We start from the raw sequence: 18084 nt of genomic DNA on the forward strand, positions 1-18084 counted from the left end.
GCTTTGGTTTTTCACCATCTTGGCCATGCCAGCAAGTGCTCCTTTGCTTAGACAGATGACCTCTGCACAGTCTTTTGCAGGGAAAAAGGCTATGCTTGGAAACTATAACCTAGTGTACCAAAAGTTCCCCATTTATTACAGTATCTTCACAATGGTGTGATTTTTTTTTCTATTTCCCAGATTTTGCCAAAGGAAACTCAATCAGATTTAAGCCTTCACGACTGCTCCTAAGGAAGAGAGCGTTAAGGTAAGGTCGAGTTTTTCTCACCCAGTGAAGATGGCTGAGTGCAGTAATTTTCCTTCATTGCTTGAATCTACATTTATTCTTTCGTCAGGAAAAGTGGTTATTGGTCCTCTCACAGGACCAAGCTTTTGTACAGAGCAGATGCTCTGATCAAGCATTGAAAACACCAACTGCCTCTAAAGTAATGTTAAATTTTCTAGCTGGCATTGCTAAAGGGGAAGGTCCCACTGTGTACTGAGCTTCCTGCCATTGCAATGCCCATTTTTCCTTGCATGGCATGGACAGAGCACAGACATCCAGTGTGAACCAGCCTGGAACACTTACCTGTCTGTAAAAGCAGGTGGCTGAAGTGGGTAAATTAATTATGCATCCTTGCAGGGAGCAGTCTGGGGGAGAGAAGGGGACCCCACAAAGATGAGTGGCCTGGTGGTGCTGCTTCCATGCAGGACTGTGGCTGCCTCGTGGTCTGTGTTCTTAGGGCACAGTTGCACAAGGCTGAGTAAGGGGATACACTTCAATAGTTAAGCAAGAAGGCAGGTTACATTCCCTCTCTCTTCCCATCCTTGCTCCAGCTGCCTTGGGTGTCCATGTTTGTGCTTGCTGGACTCATTCACAATGGCACAGAGAGGAGGTCAGGAGTTGGGAATCGACCCTTGCACCAGGAACCAGCTGTTTCATTGGCTCAGCTGCACAGGAACCCACATGCCATAGATGCACAGGCACATATTTGCAAGCTTCTTTTCAGTCAGTGCACACACCTAGAGCACACCTGGTTCCCTGCCATGTTGTTTCTTAGGCCCTGCAGAAGATGGAAGGAATGGGTGTACAGGACACACTGTGCTATGAAAGTAGCAATGAGAGTAGTAGAGAAGGGCATGACTGTAGAATGGGCCTTTTACATAAAAGTCCAGGGAAGGAAGTTCTCCTGGTGGTAGAGAAAGAGAAGAAAAGTGAACAGCAAGCACCTAGCTGGCAGGTGTACAGATGGGTTTTGTACTTCAATCATAAAATCTCAGTATATTCCCTTACTGTTAATTGGGATGACGGGTCAGTGTTACCAGTGGCATTTGGATCAAACTTCTGGTTGCTTTTGGGCATGTAATTAGGTTAGTGGGACAGCTATTTAGAAACCATATGCTGCTGCTGCAGGAGCAGATGAAGTTTTCAGCCTGGAATCCCTGATGTACAGCATGCAGCTCGCACTTTGGAAGTTGCCAGAACAGTACAACTACTGAGACTGTCAAGTACTCTACTAATCCTGCATTATACATTGTTTTTAAAGAAATACTGTTGAGACTGTGAGATATTGTTGCCTGTGTTTTAACAGGAATTATCTGAATTCCTGAACATTGAAGAGTGTAATGAGTTTGTTGGGGACCTGAGGCCAAGCCACACACAAATCCTGTGTGAAACAAACTGGTAGAACCTCATGCTGTTGATTGCATTTCATGAATGCAGTCATGGTCAAAAGCTATATTTCAAGCAAGGAAAGGACAATAAGTTCCTCTTTCAATATCCAGATTTATCAGGGACTTCAAGAAAGAATTCTTTCAAATATCTGATTATTTTTTTTAATTTAGAGAAACCCACATATTCTCTAATTTATTTTAATAATAAATGTGCATAGCCTAGCTATTAAATGCAAAAATTCATAGTGCTGCTGCTCAGAATCTGCACCTAAATTTACGGCATGACTAGATGTAGTTGTGGTATTTCTAGAAGAGGTTTTTTGATGAGTTTGAAGGTACAACATATTTGGCAATCCAAGTCTGACTATCTGACTCTGCTTAAGCAACTGAATTGATACTGCGACTGCTCCTCCAGCAGAGAAACTAATAAAGCAGGGAGAGGTCTGGAAAGATCCCTTTGAGGAAAAAGGGAAGTCTTGTTAAGGAATTACTTATGAGTTTGTTTTTTAAAACACTTATAAATGGTGATGAGTAGCCTCCTGTAATTTTATTTTTTTTTTCTATTTGGAATTGCCTTAACATCACTGAATTACTTTAACATCATTCCAACTCAATTTTGATTCCTAATGAATGTTCTTATTGGACACTGTGACATGTCCTAAATATGCCTACTTTAATTTTTAGAACTAATTTGATGTATGTGTCTATAAATACTCAATTGTTTGGCTTGACTCTGTCATCTTCAGATCAGTGCTGTCTCTGAATCCTCTGTGCATGGGAAAGCAATGTAATTATGCATTGGATTAAAACATTTGGGTTTTCTCATGTGCAAACATTTAAAAAAAGCAATTCCACCTGCAGCTTAGCAAGAGAGAGCAAAAAATAAGTCTCTGAAGAGATAAAACTCCTAAATCATGGATAAAATAGTATATGAAAATCGTTAATCTTTAAACAATAAACAGTAGTGGTTGACAGTCTGTCCTGAGGGAAGTGGAAAACGAAGGCATAAGGGAAACTGTGAAGGGACTTTCACAAAGCAGATAGCCTGTGATGCTGTCTAGTGCAGCGAGGGTTAAGCTCAGGAAGTTTGTGGTTATTTAAGGAATTTTAATGAAATCTGCCAGTGAGCAAAGGCTGCAAGCCACCCTCTCTATAAAGGAGGAGGGAGCTCCCATACAGGAAAAACTGGATGACCTTGAGGAGTAATAGAAAAAGGATGTAATGTAATAAAACTAAGTGCACAGTTGTGCATTGTGGGCTGATAAATTTTTTTGTCACTTGCAACTGATGAAAGCAAAGCCTTTGCATATTAGTTTCTCATGCAGGATTGAGAAACCAATACAGTGCATATGTAAAAAGGCAAATGTGCTGTAGATCCCAGCATTCAGGTAACTGTATAATAATGCCTTCTCTATTAAAAAATCACATTTTCATAAGATAGTGCTAAGACCCAAGTCTGGAATCAACCCAGTTCTGTTCATCATATACAAAAAAAAAGATTACTTAAAATTGGAATAAGTAGAGAACGTTGTAACAGATTATCAATGAGACTGAGAGCCTGACCTGAGAAATCTGAGTACATGTAGATAACCTCTTATAAGAAAAATAAGCAAGGTAAATGACAACACTGGCACGAGAACAAATGGATAGAAACCCAGTGGCAGACATTTAAACAGGGTTTAAAGGATCTCTGCCTTCAAGGTCTCTAGAGCTCCCTGGAGGGGAGGAGCAGGAGAGAATGTAACTAGTTTAGAAGCAATCCAATAATACGGTTGTTTATAGAACCATCAGGCTAGTGCCAGTCCTGATTCCATGATTTTACCCTTGGAAATTCACATGGGAATTAGGCATAGTGGTGGGTGTTCACTTGCAGTTCATTTAAACAAGGATTTTGTTGTTGAGTGCATGCTTTTCTGTACAAAGCCCCTTGTTTAGGGAAACTTAAGGTGATGCACTGTCATAGATATCATGAAAGCAAGTGGAGATACTGCTAAATAAAGCCCAGGTATTCAAAAGTCATGAGATGGATCCTTCAGCTCTTTTGCCTTATGTAATTAAGTTGATTTGGCAGAAAAAATATGGGGTTGGTTTATAGCCCTATACCAATATTATTTGCATTTTTCAAACTCATCCTCAGCTAAAAGGAGTAGAAACTCCATATGGGAAACTTCATATGGGAACTGGGTATCTCTCCATCTCCCCATCCAGGGTTCTCCAGAAGTGCATATGTAAGAAAATAATATATTGTGAGACTAGTAAGAATTACAAGTGTTAGCAGTGTGGGGTCAGGCACAGAAAAACATCCAGTCAACTGTCTGAGTCTCTGCCCAGTGTCAGATGACACATGGATCCATTTGCTTGTGGCTGCTGTGTGCTATTTTTTCATTGTGTTTTGATTTTTGTTTCATTAAATTACCATGCGTTTGCTGTATAAGGACACACAGTTCTCTCCAATGGACAGCTTATTGCAGCTCTCCATCGTCTATTATATTTTCTGTAGTGGCTAACATTGCTTTTCTTGGCAGTACCTGGAATAATTTTTCTAAGTGCAGTTGTTGGAGACAATTTGCAGCAGGTGGCATGGTGCCTGGTTGTGACACAGCCCAGTTTCTTCATTGTCATTTTAAGGGTTTTATTCTCCCCTCAATATCTTAAAAAGGGATGTTATTTATAAACAGTATATTTATAAACAGGAATACATATGAAACATATTAGTGAATATGTGTTAAAACTATTTTCAGTGAGAATTGTTCTTTGGAAACAGTGAATACAGAATTCATACACTTGAAAAAAAAGCTGCAATTTCAAATCTGTCCTAAGGAAGGATTTCCCAACAGTAAGATTGTGCAGTTTTTCTTATCAGAATAACATTAAATCATACGGCACACCACTACTGTGACAAAATTAAGACCCTGGGATCACTGTGAGGATTTATAACTGTTACACTTATCTACACAGTTTACTAAAAGTTTTAAGACCATTATAAGTTTTCTTATGCCCAGCTGGGATCGTCACAATGGCCGAATACAATAATTTGTTCTCTATTTTTATTGATTGAAGAAAAAAAGTCTTGCTATACAAGGAGGAATACAGCACTTCCTCCAACAACATCTCTGTAGACAGCTGGGATCTAGTTTAGACCATTATGACACCTACATTTTACAGTTAAAATTTGTATATTTAATGAAGATATTTAAAGAAATATTTTGTTTCATATAAATGGGCAGTTTTCCTGTTTTGAAAAGACATGGTATAAAATTAAATTATCTGGAACGCCTATTAGCATATTAGAAACTGTGTAAGATCCAGAGAACAGTGCAATAACAACAACAGAGTAGTTGTGCAGAAGGCTTCTAGGTGGAGTGTACATGCAGTACTGCATTTGATGACATGTTTTAATATTTATGAAGAATCATTCAATATAGATTATTTTAAATGTACTTGCTTAGTAGGGCATTTTGAAAGCAGTCAGTAATTTAATGCAAAAATGTGTCATAGACAGTTCCAAACAAGTTTCAAATTATGTTAGGTTTGGCTTTCTGAGTTTCTTTGGGTTATTTCTTAGCTCATTCTTAGGGAAAATATTTTCTTTGGTATCTCTGTTAGACTATCTTGCAGTAAATTGGTTATGTCTTGGGTTTATTTGATTTGTAGCAGAGACATCCACAGTTCTGTAAACCAGATGTTTCTTTCAGTTTTCAGAAGGAGTTCTCATTTGAAGATAAAGAAGAACTTGCGAACAGCACAAAGGATATTGATGCTAATCTCTTAGCAGTACTTCCCAAAGGTAGGTAAGGGAGGCATATTATGAGCACAAGTGGTAATTTAACAGCATGTTAAGTTTCATCTATGCAAGTACAAGGTGCAGTTAATATCACTTGGGCACAGATGTTTAGTGAGTTTTCCCTGTGCAGTATGAAAGAAGCATGAAGGATGAAACAGGATGAACCACAATGCTCTTTTACAAGACCTTCCTACATCCCTGCTTCATAAAGTTCAGCTTTGTTTACCTGGTTTCAGTAGGTTAGTAGTTGAAATCCAAAACTTCAGAGAGTTTCTTTTTACAGTTAGATTAATCCTAGTTCAAAAGTATTAACTTAACTTGTTAAGAGTCATAGCTCTTTCCAGGCCCCTTTGGTGGTTGGTGGAGTCACTGTGCTTGCATGACCAATTGACTGCACTTGAATTTTTGTCTTGCATGCTAAAAGGCCTACAGTACATATGGAGTTTTGTTTGGGGGATATTTTATATTTTCCAGACTTCTATCTTAGTCTGAGTAGTTTCTGAAGAAAACAACAGTTCCATCTTTATCATTTAACACAGTTGAAGTGGAGGCAGGAATTAATTCTCTTGAATTATTTAGAGAAAATCATAATGTGCTTGACCACCAAAGGGTGACATTTGACTGAAGAACTGTGTGCAACTGGCACAAAGATGCTCCTTTCATTCAAGTATGTTGTGGACGTCAGAACTTGGATTAAAACTGTGTGTGTGTATGTTCTGGTGATATTTACTCTTTTCAGACAAGCTACGAGGCTAAATGTACTAATTCCAACATGAAGGAACTTATGTTGCTTGCTCTTTTAATGTCATTTTTGCAGAGTTCCTCTAGAAAGGAGCACTTCTTCCAGCATAACATTTAAGTGCTATTTAAGTGACATGCTTGCTTTTAATTATAATCATTGCAGATGTTCAGAAAAGAACATTGTTGGCAAAATGATGGAATAGAGTGATGTGCATTTATAAAATACAGGCTTCTGAGAGCACCAGACAGTAATAATCCATAGTCCCTCATTATTCCTTACACTTAGCCTCACAGCCATGTGGCCAGCAACTCAACTGAGCCTTCACTTGAGAAGCCGTATCTGTAAGTTGCTTCTCAGTGAACTAATTTCTATTCCAGGTTGTTTCTATTTTTCAAAAAAAATATTCTCATAATGAAGGCATCATATTTGGTGTGTACCAGACTTAAGGAACAGTAGTGGGAGCTTTTGGTTGCATTCTAAGGGGACTACTTAAAGTCCAGGGCTTTTTGAAAATCCAGGTTATTTTGTAGAGCCTTTCTAGAGCCCAATTTTGATTCAGGTTTGCATATATTGAGAAATTGAAGGAATGTGTTTACTTTTCAACTGATACAGACTTAACTGAGGCCTGCAGTTGGGCACTGAACATGTCAATACACCTTTGCTGGCATAAAGAGAAGATAAATGCTTTTCCAGCCTAGTTTTAAGACCATCACCTTTGCAGTTGTGGAGAGGAGGAAGTAGGAATGAGTCTGGTAGGCTTTGCTGTTCTATTAAATTTTCCTCAAAATGAAAATGTGTGGTACCTGTTTTGCCATGGTTATTTACCATCTCTGAGAAATTAATCCTCTGGCAGGTAACCTTTTGATCCATGTCTATCCAGACTTCATAAGTGTACATGCTCCCCCTCTATTAGAAACTTTTGGAAGGCTTAATTGAGTTTTTACAGCTTCTGTATTGTAAAAAGAAGACTGTTGTCACATGGCTGCAATTTTATTCACATGTCCCCTCTGCAGCTGTCAAAAAGGGCTTTCAGCATAAACATGTTTATATTCTGTAGCAAGTTTCTGAAAGATTTCCATTAATATATATATATTTCTATAAGAAATATTCCACCTTAATTTAAGAAGTTTTTAAAATATAAGATGCGCTCCAAATGGACTTTTTGCTTTTCATTCTGGGACAACATGGGGAGCAATACTGTTTTTCCTAAATAATGGTATTCCAAAGTAAATTTTGTTTCGAAGGACTACAGTTACCAAAGTTAAGATGCCTCTTGACAGTTTACCTCAGAGGGTATCCTACCACAGCATCCTGCTCAACATCCTAAAATAAAGCCTCAAGTTCAGAGCTGTTTCTGAGATGTGGCTGTTCTTCCTCTGGCCCTTAACTGACCAATGGTGTGTTGCCATGAAGTAATCTAGATAAGGAGCTTTTACTGTGAAATTAATTATTTTAAGCTTCTTAGTGTTTTCTTGTGTGCTGAATCAGATTTTTGTGCTACCTTTTAGGTAGAAGTATTGCTGGTTTTTAGCACTCTCATTGTGGTGTGATGGTCATAGGAAAACATCCCATGGTCAAATGGTAGCTGGCACCAACATACTTAAACTAAAAAAGAGAAACCTGGTCACCTAAATTTGCAAGGGCCAAACACTGTCCTTGGAAGTGAAATGTCTCCAACTAGTTTTTATGTTCTGAAGTAAAATATTTTATTTGTTAAAAATAAGCCACTAGGCTAGAAGATTTTCTGCATTTTGTCTTCTTTTGGTTTTGCTTCTTTTGTACTTCTTTTTCCCTCCTTACCAAAAGAAGAATATTGCTGGAACTGCTTTCACAAAAAAAAAATTCTGCAGATGTTGGCCAACCTGGCTGAAATTACTTCTTTAATCTCAAGCTTGGAAAAAGTGTAAGGCAGCGTGGAGTAGTCCCATGCTATTTTTGTCCCATGTTGTTTGGGGAGGTGTTGGGAGACATTTTTCATGAGACCAATGCTCTTTTTAGGACTGCAAAGTGGTAGTAGAATCTCTGGAACTTCAGCTAGCATGTAGCAAGAGAGTGTTGAGCTAATGCTTTAGGAGTTCTTTGGATGTTCCACATTTCTTCTATGTGGACAACTTATAGTCAAGTTTCCTTTTCTGGGGGTGGGGGAGAGAAGACTTTCACTAATAAATGAAGCTGTGCTTTAGAGATTTACTAAAGCTGTGTAGAAGACCTGTTCTCGGACTATGGTTTTGGTGACTGTATAAATTGGTGACTAGAAGAAAAAAAAGGATCAGGATTTGGTTTGAATGTGATTTTAGTAACTCTGAGCTCTGGAGGCCTTTGACTTGTCTGAAGACAGACAATTATGGGTTTTGTTGTGACAGTGTTGTGTATACATAGCCAACAGGTGGAACAGAAAAACTCTAATAGCTAGTGGAACATAATTAAACCGTATATTTGGGGAGGTGAGAGCAAAGTCTTTATGGGAAATCATTTCCTTTGGTGTGGATCTGAAATGAAGGCTGGTTTCAAGTGGGTCTCTGTTTAATACAGTTCCATTGCAGGCACAGCTTGAGTAGACAGGGCAACAGTGGAAACTGCTCATGCATTGAGAGAAAAGTCTGTGAAAACACAACATAAGGGGTCATCTTTGCTTTGGTGTTGGTTCAGGATCAGAATGTGTTAATTCTTGCTGATCCTGCACATTTTATCTGTAGTCCTACTTTCAGGCTTTTCAGCATGTAAGGTTGATGTGACAGTCAATGTCAACAGTATCTATGAGGTGTGAGCACTGGTATTGAGTACAGCAAACTTCCTGGATGAATCAGCTGAGCTGGAACCCTGACCAAGCCATGCATGTTAAATTCTTGCAGTAGAGGGAAGGCAGAAAAGGTGCACCCGACCTTTAAAAGGGTGGTGTTGCAATAATATTTATCTAAGTATTTAGAGCAATGAGATCTGGTAGCAAGAAAAATAAGCTGATAAGTTTACCTCTGCAGTGGAACAATGTCAGCTAGACACTCCTGACTCATCAGGTGTTTCTGATGGCAATCTCTGCCAATTTAGTAGGCGCAGACTTTACAGGGGTGTGTGGATGTGCATGTCTGTGTGTTAGGCACGCCCCACCCCAGTCCACTGCTTCCCTGGACAGCCTGGACAGTTTCTCTTCCTGGTGGTAGGAAGTCACACTGCACTTACTTGTGTAGCACTCACTGCTCCAGTGGGGTTTGCACGTGCACATATGTGTGTATATATAGGGATTACTTCATTGATCATGCCTCCCCTTGGTTCACTACTATTTTGTGGACTGTAGCAGCTGTCTGCTGGCACTTAACACCAGCAAAGGGTTCAGGGGAAGAGAAGAAAAGTATATCCAATTAAAACTACAAGGGAAAGTTTGCAAAGTAGCAAGTGATTAACTATGCAAGAGTACCATGATGGTGCATGGTAATTTTGGCTTCAGCAATGAGTCACTGGGGTTCTTGGGATTTGATCAATATAAGGGTGTGGAGGAAAGTAAGGAAGAGGAGACCTCTTCCTTTCTGTTCCTCTTTAAACCTAGTCAGGCCCTGACTTTTAAGTAGGCACGGTAAGCAGACTTTCCACACTACCTGGTTTTGAAATGGGTTACTAGGGCACATAAGCTTGACTTCAGCTAATCAAAATACAACTTGTCCAGTACATACTAGCTCTTGAAAACTGCTAGGATGGCATAGCAGATTTGGGATTAGCCTGGAAGTACGTGGAGGGGAGGAGTACTTGATGATCACACCTATGTGCCTAATGCACTTTTGACAGCACAACCTTAATAAACAATGAAAACAAGGAAAATGCTCATTTCCTAACAAAAGCTATTTCAAACTGCTGAACTTTATTTGACTGTTCCTTCTTATTCTAAAGCATTTTAGCAAGTTTCTGAAACTTATTGTTTTATAAGCTACATAATATTTTGTTGTCTCAGTTTCAGAATTAAGGAAACTCTTTGAACCAAACAACCGAGACTTTTTGGAAATGAAAAGGTAAAGGAAAAAAGTGTTTGGCCTGTAAAACAAAACACACAGCTTGTTTTGTTACCTCCTCGTAGAAACTCTGCCCTTGAATCTTCAAGATGCCTGTTTTCACATTTTTCACATATTTTTCAGAAAAGAAAGAATAGCTAGGCGCTTAGAGGGAATTGAAAATGATACGCAACCTATGCTTCTACAAAACTGCCCAGGATCAGTCACACACCGTTTGCTAGAGGAAGATACACCAAGATACATGCGTGCAACTGACCCTTACAGCCCCCACTTAGGTAAGTGGCACATGGCAGTCAGTCTTGCACTGCTGAATTCCCTCATGTTTGCTACACTATCAGCCTAGAAGCTCTTCTACAGAAGAAGAAGGTTGTTGGGGTTTTTTAAATTTGCCTTTTAAGTCTCCAGCTGTCTTATTTGAAAAGTGTTGATTGTTCTTACCGCTTTAAAATAACTATTTGAATTGAGAACTATTACTAATTAAAGAATTATTCCTAATACATATTTCTTAATTGTTTTTATATGCTTTTGGAGACAAAAGTGCAAAAATGTAATGTGTCTATGTAGTCACTTTGATTTGTAAGAAAATCTTTTTTTAAGAAAGCTCTTAGTTCACTCAGTTTGAGTGGTGGGTAGGGTACTTGGAGTTTTGGAAAGGACTTGCTCATGTATGTTGCACTTTTGACAGGAAGATCAAATGAAGAGGAGGAAACTTCAGATTCTTCTGTAGAGAAACACCCCAGATCATCCAGATACCGATCAGAAACCACAGGAGGTAATACAGAGCCCTTGTACAGTACAGCAAACATGGATGTCCAGGAACTAGAGTCAAAAGCAGAGAGAATAGCTAGGTACAAGGCAGAGAGGCGGCGCCAGCTGGCAGAAAAGTATGGATTATCTCTTGAGTCTGATTTAGATTCTGACTACTCGTCCAGATATACACGGGCAAGGAAAGATCCTGACAGCGTGGAAAGAAAGGGAGTGAAAAGTGAAAGGCAAGATGACGAAAACAAGGACTATGGCACCCTCTATTTTTCCAGGACTGAAACAAAGGCATCAAAGAGTGTAATTTCTGATTCCAAAGAGTACTCCAGCCGTGAAGATAAAGATGACCTCTCAAATGAAAAGGGTGTTAGAAAAGCAGATGACAGTGCCATTAGACAGGCTTCTGACCCTTCAGCAACCTTGGATAGTTCTGTCTCCCTTTCACTTTCTGGACGAGACTCTTCCTGCTATAACGAAGTGCCAATACCACCAAAGCAAGCCCCCCGAGAGTCCCTCTCTTCACCAAAGCGGGCAGCCTCACAGACCCACTTGCAGAATGACCAGCCCTTGCACAGTAACAGCAGACAAAGGTAAGTATGATTTCTATTTTTTGTTTTGCTGTAGATTCCTTTATCTTAATCATCTTCTGCATCAGACAACAGTATTAATGAGAATGTATTTATTGCCCTTGAAGAATGTATTTAGTTGTTTTGGATGTCTCAGATTGGATTAGTTTGGTTTATTGTATCACAGTGTGTGTCTGATACAAGGAAGTGGCTATGTATTTCTCTAATTAGTTATGTCCTTCTCACTTTGTATTTATAGAATTTTTGCTAAAATTAGGCCCTTCGTGGGGAGGACACCAACTAGAAATTGAAAGAGTTATGGTTCTAACTCTCCTTGGGTTTTGTCTTTTGTTTTTTTAATAACCTGTTAGAGCAAGTCTTTACCTTTCTCTCTTCTATATCTTGTAATTGTTGGCTGGGACCTTCCAAGCAGAGGCAAGCTGCTTCTCAGTGAAGATTTGACTATCTTTCTGATGGCTTCTGTCAAAAGAAAACAGTTTGCAAACTTAAAAGCTGAAGAGTGTCTTGGGTCAGTTGAAATAATAGTTGATTTGTTTTCCTGATGTGAAAGTGTGAAAACCTTTTTGAACTGTGGTAGTCAATTTTTCAGATAATATCAGGCATATATATGCATGAAGGGGCAGAGGGGAGAGTTAAATTTCTATGCTGAATTGCTTTAGACTTGACAAATTTACTATAGTAATAGGGTAACCAGATTCTTCCAAAAGGAAAAAAAAAAATAGTTACCACTAATTTTACATTACAATTTCTCAGTGTGGGATAGAAATACTGTCAAATTCTTATGCTTACTGAAAACAATGTATGACTAAGAATTTTTTTTGAAGTATGATTTTCTCTAAGTGCGAGTCTTTAATTTTTTGGTAGATGGATAGATAGAAAATAATAACTGTAAAACCTTAGCTTAAATTGTTGCAACTGAAAATTATGTAAATGAGAACTTAATTTTAAATATATGAGTAGTGTTGACTGTTTTAAGAAACTGAGGTAACGGGTATAAACTTTTTATGCTTGGTATAAGCTATTTATGCTTTCCATAGAGCACAAGAGCTTTTCAGTTTCCAGTTGTGAGAAATTAGGAAAAAAAGGAAAGACACCAATCTGGATTATTAAAGAAGCAAATGCACAGTAGTGAGCAGAGACAGGTGTTTTGGGAAGAGTATAGGGACACTGCCCAGTTGTGTAGAGATGAGGTTAGGAGGGGCAAGGCGAAGCTGGAACTGAATTTGGCAAGGGATGCAAAGCATGGCAAGGACTTCTACAGGTATGTTAGCTGGATGTGGAAGGTCAAAGCAAAACTGGTAACAGCGGATGAGAAGAAGGCTCAATTACTTTTTTCCCTCAGCCTTCAATGGCAGCCTCTCTTTCACACCTCATGAGTGGGTGGACAGCAGGGAGGTGACTGGGGAAACAAGGTCCCTCCTACTATAAGAAAAAAAAAATCACGCTCCTGACTGCCTGAGGAAACTGAACAAAAATAAGGCTACAGGACCCAATTAGATTTATCCTGGAGTCTTGAGGGAACTGGCTGATATATCTCCATGATATCTGAGCAGTCAGGTGAAGTCCCAAGTGACTGGAAAAAGGGAAACATTGCACCCATCTTTAAAAAGGGTAGAAAGGAGGATACTGGAAACTACTGCCCTGTCAGCCTCACCTCTGTGCCTGGGAAGATCATGGAACAGATCCTCTCAGAAACTATGCTCAGCTACATGGAGGACAGGGAGGTGATTTGAGACAGCCAGCACAGCTTCAAGGCAAGCCCTGCCTGACCCATCCAGTGGCCTTCTATGGTTGAGTGACTACATAAGTGGACAAGGGGAAGGCTACAGATGTCTCTGTCTGTGCTCCTGCAAGGCCTTCTGCACAGTCCCCCACAGCATCCTTCTCTCCAAACTGAAGAGCTGTGGATAGATTGTTCAGTAGATGAGGAATTGGTTGGACGGCTGCCTCCAGGGGGTAGTGGTCAACAGCTCAGAGTCCTGATGGACGTCAGTAACAAATGGTGTCCCTTAAGGGTCGGTATGGGGACCAGGGTTATTTAATGTCTTCCTCAAAGACACAAAGGGTTGAGTGCACCCTCAGCAATTTTGCAGATGACACCAAGACGAGTGGTGTGGTTGACACTCCTGAAGGATGGGATAATCACCCAGAGGGACATGGACAAACTTGAGAAGTGGGCTCATCAAAGTCTCATGAGGGCTTTGATAAGGCCAAGTGCAAAGTCCTGCACCTGGGCTGGGGCAACCCTAGTAGTACCAGTACAGGCTGGGGGTTGAAGGGATTGAGAACAGCTCTGCCAAGAAGAACTTTGGGGAACTGGTGGATGAGGGGTTGGTAATGCGCACCAGCAGCCCAGAAAGCTAAATGTGTCCTGGGCCACATCAAAAGGATCGTGGTCAGCAGGTTGAGAGAGGTGATTCTACCCCCGTACTTCACTCTCTTGACATCCCACCTGGAATACTGTGTCTGTAATCCTCAGCACAGGAAAGACATAGACTGTTGGAACAAGTCCAGGGGAGAGCCACAAAAATAATCAGAGAGATGGAGCACCTTCCCTGTGAGGAAAGGCTGAGAGAGTTAGGGTTGTTCAGCTTGGAAAAGAGAAGGCTCCAGGAAGATCTGATTTCAGCCTTTCAGTGCTGGAGGAGGTGATTATAAGATTGGGATAGCCTTTTAACAGGGACATTCCTCCTTTCTGATAGGACAATGAGGAATGGTTTTGAACTAAAAGAGGGGTAGATTGATACTAGATATAAGGAAGAAATTTTTTACAAGAAGGCTGGTAAAACACGAGCACAGGTTGTCCAGAGAGAAGGTAGATGCCCCATCCCTGGAAGCCTTCAGGGTGATGTTGAATGGGACTCTGAGTAACCTGATCTAGTTGAAGTGTCCCTGCTCATTGCAGAGAGATTGCAACTCAAACTATTCTGGGATTCTGTGAGTAAGTAAAAATATAATACAAATTGCTCACTGGATTATTTCTAATTTCATTTTTTTTTCTGAATGAGGCTTGGGTCAGTATTTGCATAAAACATATTTCCCCTAATTGCTGTCTGTCTGTCTTTTGAAGGAAAACATCTGCACCCACTAAGATGTGGTGTAGTACTTAAAGCAGCCAAGAGCTTAAATGTAGGATTTGGTCTCTTGTTTGAATACACATGTAGGCAGTAGCTGGTATTTTAAAGGCCATGTTGCCAAGAGTCCATTCTTTAATACACCTGACACTTTCAGTGCCAGTGTGTACTCCCTGGTATGATATTCAAAGATGTGAGAATAACCTTCCTAAAACTCTTGTCCCTGATTCTGAGTTGCAAAAAAGTCATTGTGTCCTTGCAGTCCATTTAAAGTTACTCTGTGGTGGTCTCCTATGAAGCTATTTGCACAAGATTAAAAAAGGCTAACTCCAGTTTTTCAGGTGACTGCTGTTCTGAAGTCTGTTCCACATTATATACAGGCTATAAAATCAGTTTTGCTAAATTTAAATTTCCTGAGTTTAAATTGCAAAATAAATGCAGCTCACTTTGGAATATGTATGAAAACTTTTGTGCCTTCCATACTAAGATTTAATAATTAATCCAGTTACCCATCACTGAGAGGGTATCATTTGACATTGCCTGCATTTGGCTCCTGAAATGGCTGATTAAATTCAAAGCGTGGCTTGCGTTCTTCTGATTGCACTCTTCAAAGGATGAATGATCAAGTACAAATAATTGCTGCTTGGGCCGTGCCCACTATAAAAATGTGCCAAAGTACACATTAACAGAGAAGGAAGTTCCTGTGCTTCAACACAATTCCAGCTATCTGCTTCTAGTCAGCTTCTGTGAAAAGGTTTTGCCTCCTATTTGGTCAGTTCCGTTAGGGTATGGAAAAACAGAAGGTGTTTCACCAGTTGGAGTTTGCTGTTCTAAGATAGATTTGGATTCAGTTACAACAGTGGGTGAGTTCTCAAATTTAAACTTACTTGCATCAAATACACTGTTATCTCCAGAACAGTTGTTGATTTAAACTTTTCCAGCGATTTTTCATAAAAGAGTAGCTAAGAAAAATTAAAGTGTATATGACCTGGAGCTTAATTTGGGGTTTTTATCCCAAATGGCTCTTCTCCAATGGAAAAGTTCTTTCAGATGTAGCTATAAGTAATGGAAAGCATCCTGGATGCTTGTCACCTCTGGGGACTGAGTTTGTAAACGTTAATGTGGCAGGACAGGCTCTGCTAGCAAGGTTAAAAGTACTTGATGTGTTTTACTGTTGCTGGGGGATTGTAGGTGAAGGTGAGCATTAGGAAAGTATTTGAGAAACTTGATATAGGAAGCCTGCAAATACCCTTTCTTGCACTCCTGCAGGGCTTTTAAAAGCTCTTCTTTCTTTTTATGCTTTCAACTCCAAAATGTGAACAGAGTAAAGTTGAGGCAAGATTAAGTCAGGGGTCACTTTTTTCCTTAAATTTTTCCCTTTCCAAGTCACCCAGTGACACAGTATCTTTGACTTGTGCTAACCGGGTGGGCATTTCTGAAGCTCTGTGATACAGGGTTACAAAAGGACAGAGGGATTCCAGATGCTCCTGAGAATTTCTTAGAAATATGATGTAGCCATGTGAATTTTTCACTTCATTAAATTCCTATTGCTCCTTTGTTTTGGTTGCAGCAGTCTTTACCACTTTAAATCGCAAATTAAAGGAATAGTTTTAACAACTTTTTCAGATGTCTTTGCACAAACTGATCCACAATGGCAAATGCAAAAATAAGGTTGTGTAGTTGCTTACACTTCTCGATTTTTAGACAATGTGCACTTGGTAAAGTTACCACTGCAGAATCCTTTCCATTTGGCATACTTCGTATATGTTTTTGGAATTATATAATATTTTCTTCCCCAGTTTATCACCTTTAAATTGGATTAGTGTGCATTTGCTTTGTTTTTTAGAACCATCCTCTGCAACTGAGGAATCAAAGATAAGAAGGAGTGGGGAAGGGAGATTGGGAAAAATAATGGGATCATGTGTTGAGATCTCAAAAATTACCTGAAGTTCTGTTTTCTGTAGTAGTGCAGGGAAAGCAAAACCTGAATGGTTTCTTCAGAAAGATTCGGAAGGGGACACACCTTCACTTATCAGCTGGCCCTCCAGGTATCATAAAACATAGCTGTGTGGCTAACAATCAGACTACAAACCCCCCCTTTCTTTCCTTTTACTATCTACATTTAACATTTGCCCTTAATTTTCCTTTAACAGCAGCAAGTAAGAAAGTGGGGTTTTTGTGAATAAAAAGCTGTTGAAACTTTACTGAAGCATCTGCTTTTATTCTAACTTAGAACCAATTGGTATTATGATGAAGAAGTACAAATTCCCCAAGCTTCTTCGACAGCTACTATCATTCTGGCTTCTACTAGATTTTATAACTTCTTATTTTATCTCATTTTGTGCTCTGCAAACCAGCATATTTTTGTACTGTACACCATTCCATCTCAGCATTCCCTACAAGTAACTCCTTGAATTCCAAAGGAGATGGTACAAGAGAAGTAAAAAAAAATTACATGGAAAAGTAAAACAAAATCTTGATCAAAGCTACAGGCAGCTGCTTTCTCCTGGTTTGGTAACATATGCAGTAAGCCCACCATGAAAAGCATTGCAGGAAGACTGTTTTTCATGTTCCTGATTAAAGTAATGCCTATAACCCAGTACTAACATCGGTGTGGATGTTCTGGAGAATGCTTGGTACGTGTAGTTCAAAGATACTTCTTCAGACTTAACACACTTTATGTGCTTAAGCAGCTTTCCCTGACAAGTGCATCAATCTTCAGAGGTAAGAAGCACCAAAATATTAGAAAGAGTGGTGTTTCAAATAACTTTGAATATCCTGAATTATTCTCTTAGATAATTTGCCTTTTTTCCCCTGAATCACACTTTTTTCTTTTTTCTTAATAATGTAAACTCCAAAAAGTCTGTTGGTAGCAAGCCTGGAATTGCACATACTTTGAGCTGGATTACTTACTTTCAAACAGTAGTTTCCTAGCTTGACTCTGTCTCTTTCCTCAAAACTAAAATTATTTTTTCATACCCATTTGGGAGGGGAGGAAGTACAGTATTTCATTTTTAATACTGTGTGTGTTATCTACGGCCCTGTAAGCTGTCTGAGCCTCAGCAGGGCTGTGAAAGGGCTGGAGAGCTTTACCTGCAGCAATAGCCCCAGAGCAAAGGCTGTCCCCGGCTGCACGTGCTTGCCTCCACCGTGTTCCTGTATGCCATTTAGAAAGGCTAAATAAAACTCTGTTTTGCATGGATGTTGCACAAGTCCAGAGGTGTTTCTAGAAAACACACTGAAGTAAGGTAACTTTTGGGAACAAGTGTTTTTTTGCAAGTTTTGCATGTCAGAATGCCTGTTTAAGATTTTAAATCCCTTTTTCCCTGCAAGCTCTCTGAAGAGCAACAGCCATGCCATAGTTTTGCTTTCGGGTTTAGGACTTGCCCTTTCAATGTTTTTATTCACTTACTGAAACAGGTTACACTACATGTGATTTTTCAGATGTCTTAAATGATGTACAAAAACACAAGTAAACCAGTCT

General features: G+C 39.5%; 1 protein-coding gene across 19 annotated transcripts in view; it reads left to right on the forward strand.

Annotated features, from left to right (window-relative positions):
• The window catches only part of SVIL (supervillin), a 133708-nt gene that overhangs the window by 68962 nt on the left and 46662 nt on the right, over positions 1-18084 (forward strand). For 9 of the 19 annotated variants that reach the window (XM_068172657.1, XM_068172649.1, XM_068172613.1 and 6 more), the window contains 6 exons: positions 181-247; positions 5349-5440; positions 10120-10177; positions 10301-10452; positions 10863-11529; positions 16565-16648. In XM_068172657.1, coding sequence (XP_068028758.1) covers positions 10170-10177; positions 10301-10452; positions 10863-11529; positions 16565-16648 — 911 coding nt within the window. In that variant the 5' untranslated portion in view covers positions 181-247; positions 5349-5440; positions 10120-10169. The remainder of the gene's footprint in view (positions 1-180; positions 248-5348; positions 5441-10119; positions 10178-10300; positions 10453-10862; positions 11530-16564; positions 16649-18084) is intronic. The other 10 variants (XM_068172630.1, XM_068172694.1, XM_068172704.1 and 7 more) reach the window with 3 other exon arrangements.

This window comes from Anomalospiza imberbis, chromosome 1, assembly GCF_031753505.1.
Source record: "Anomalospiza imberbis isolate Cuckoo-Finch-1a 21T00152 chromosome 1, ASM3175350v1, whole genome shotgun sequence".
Taxonomy (NCBI): domain Eukaryota; kingdom Metazoa; phylum Chordata; class Aves; order Passeriformes; family Viduidae; genus Anomalospiza; species Anomalospiza imberbis.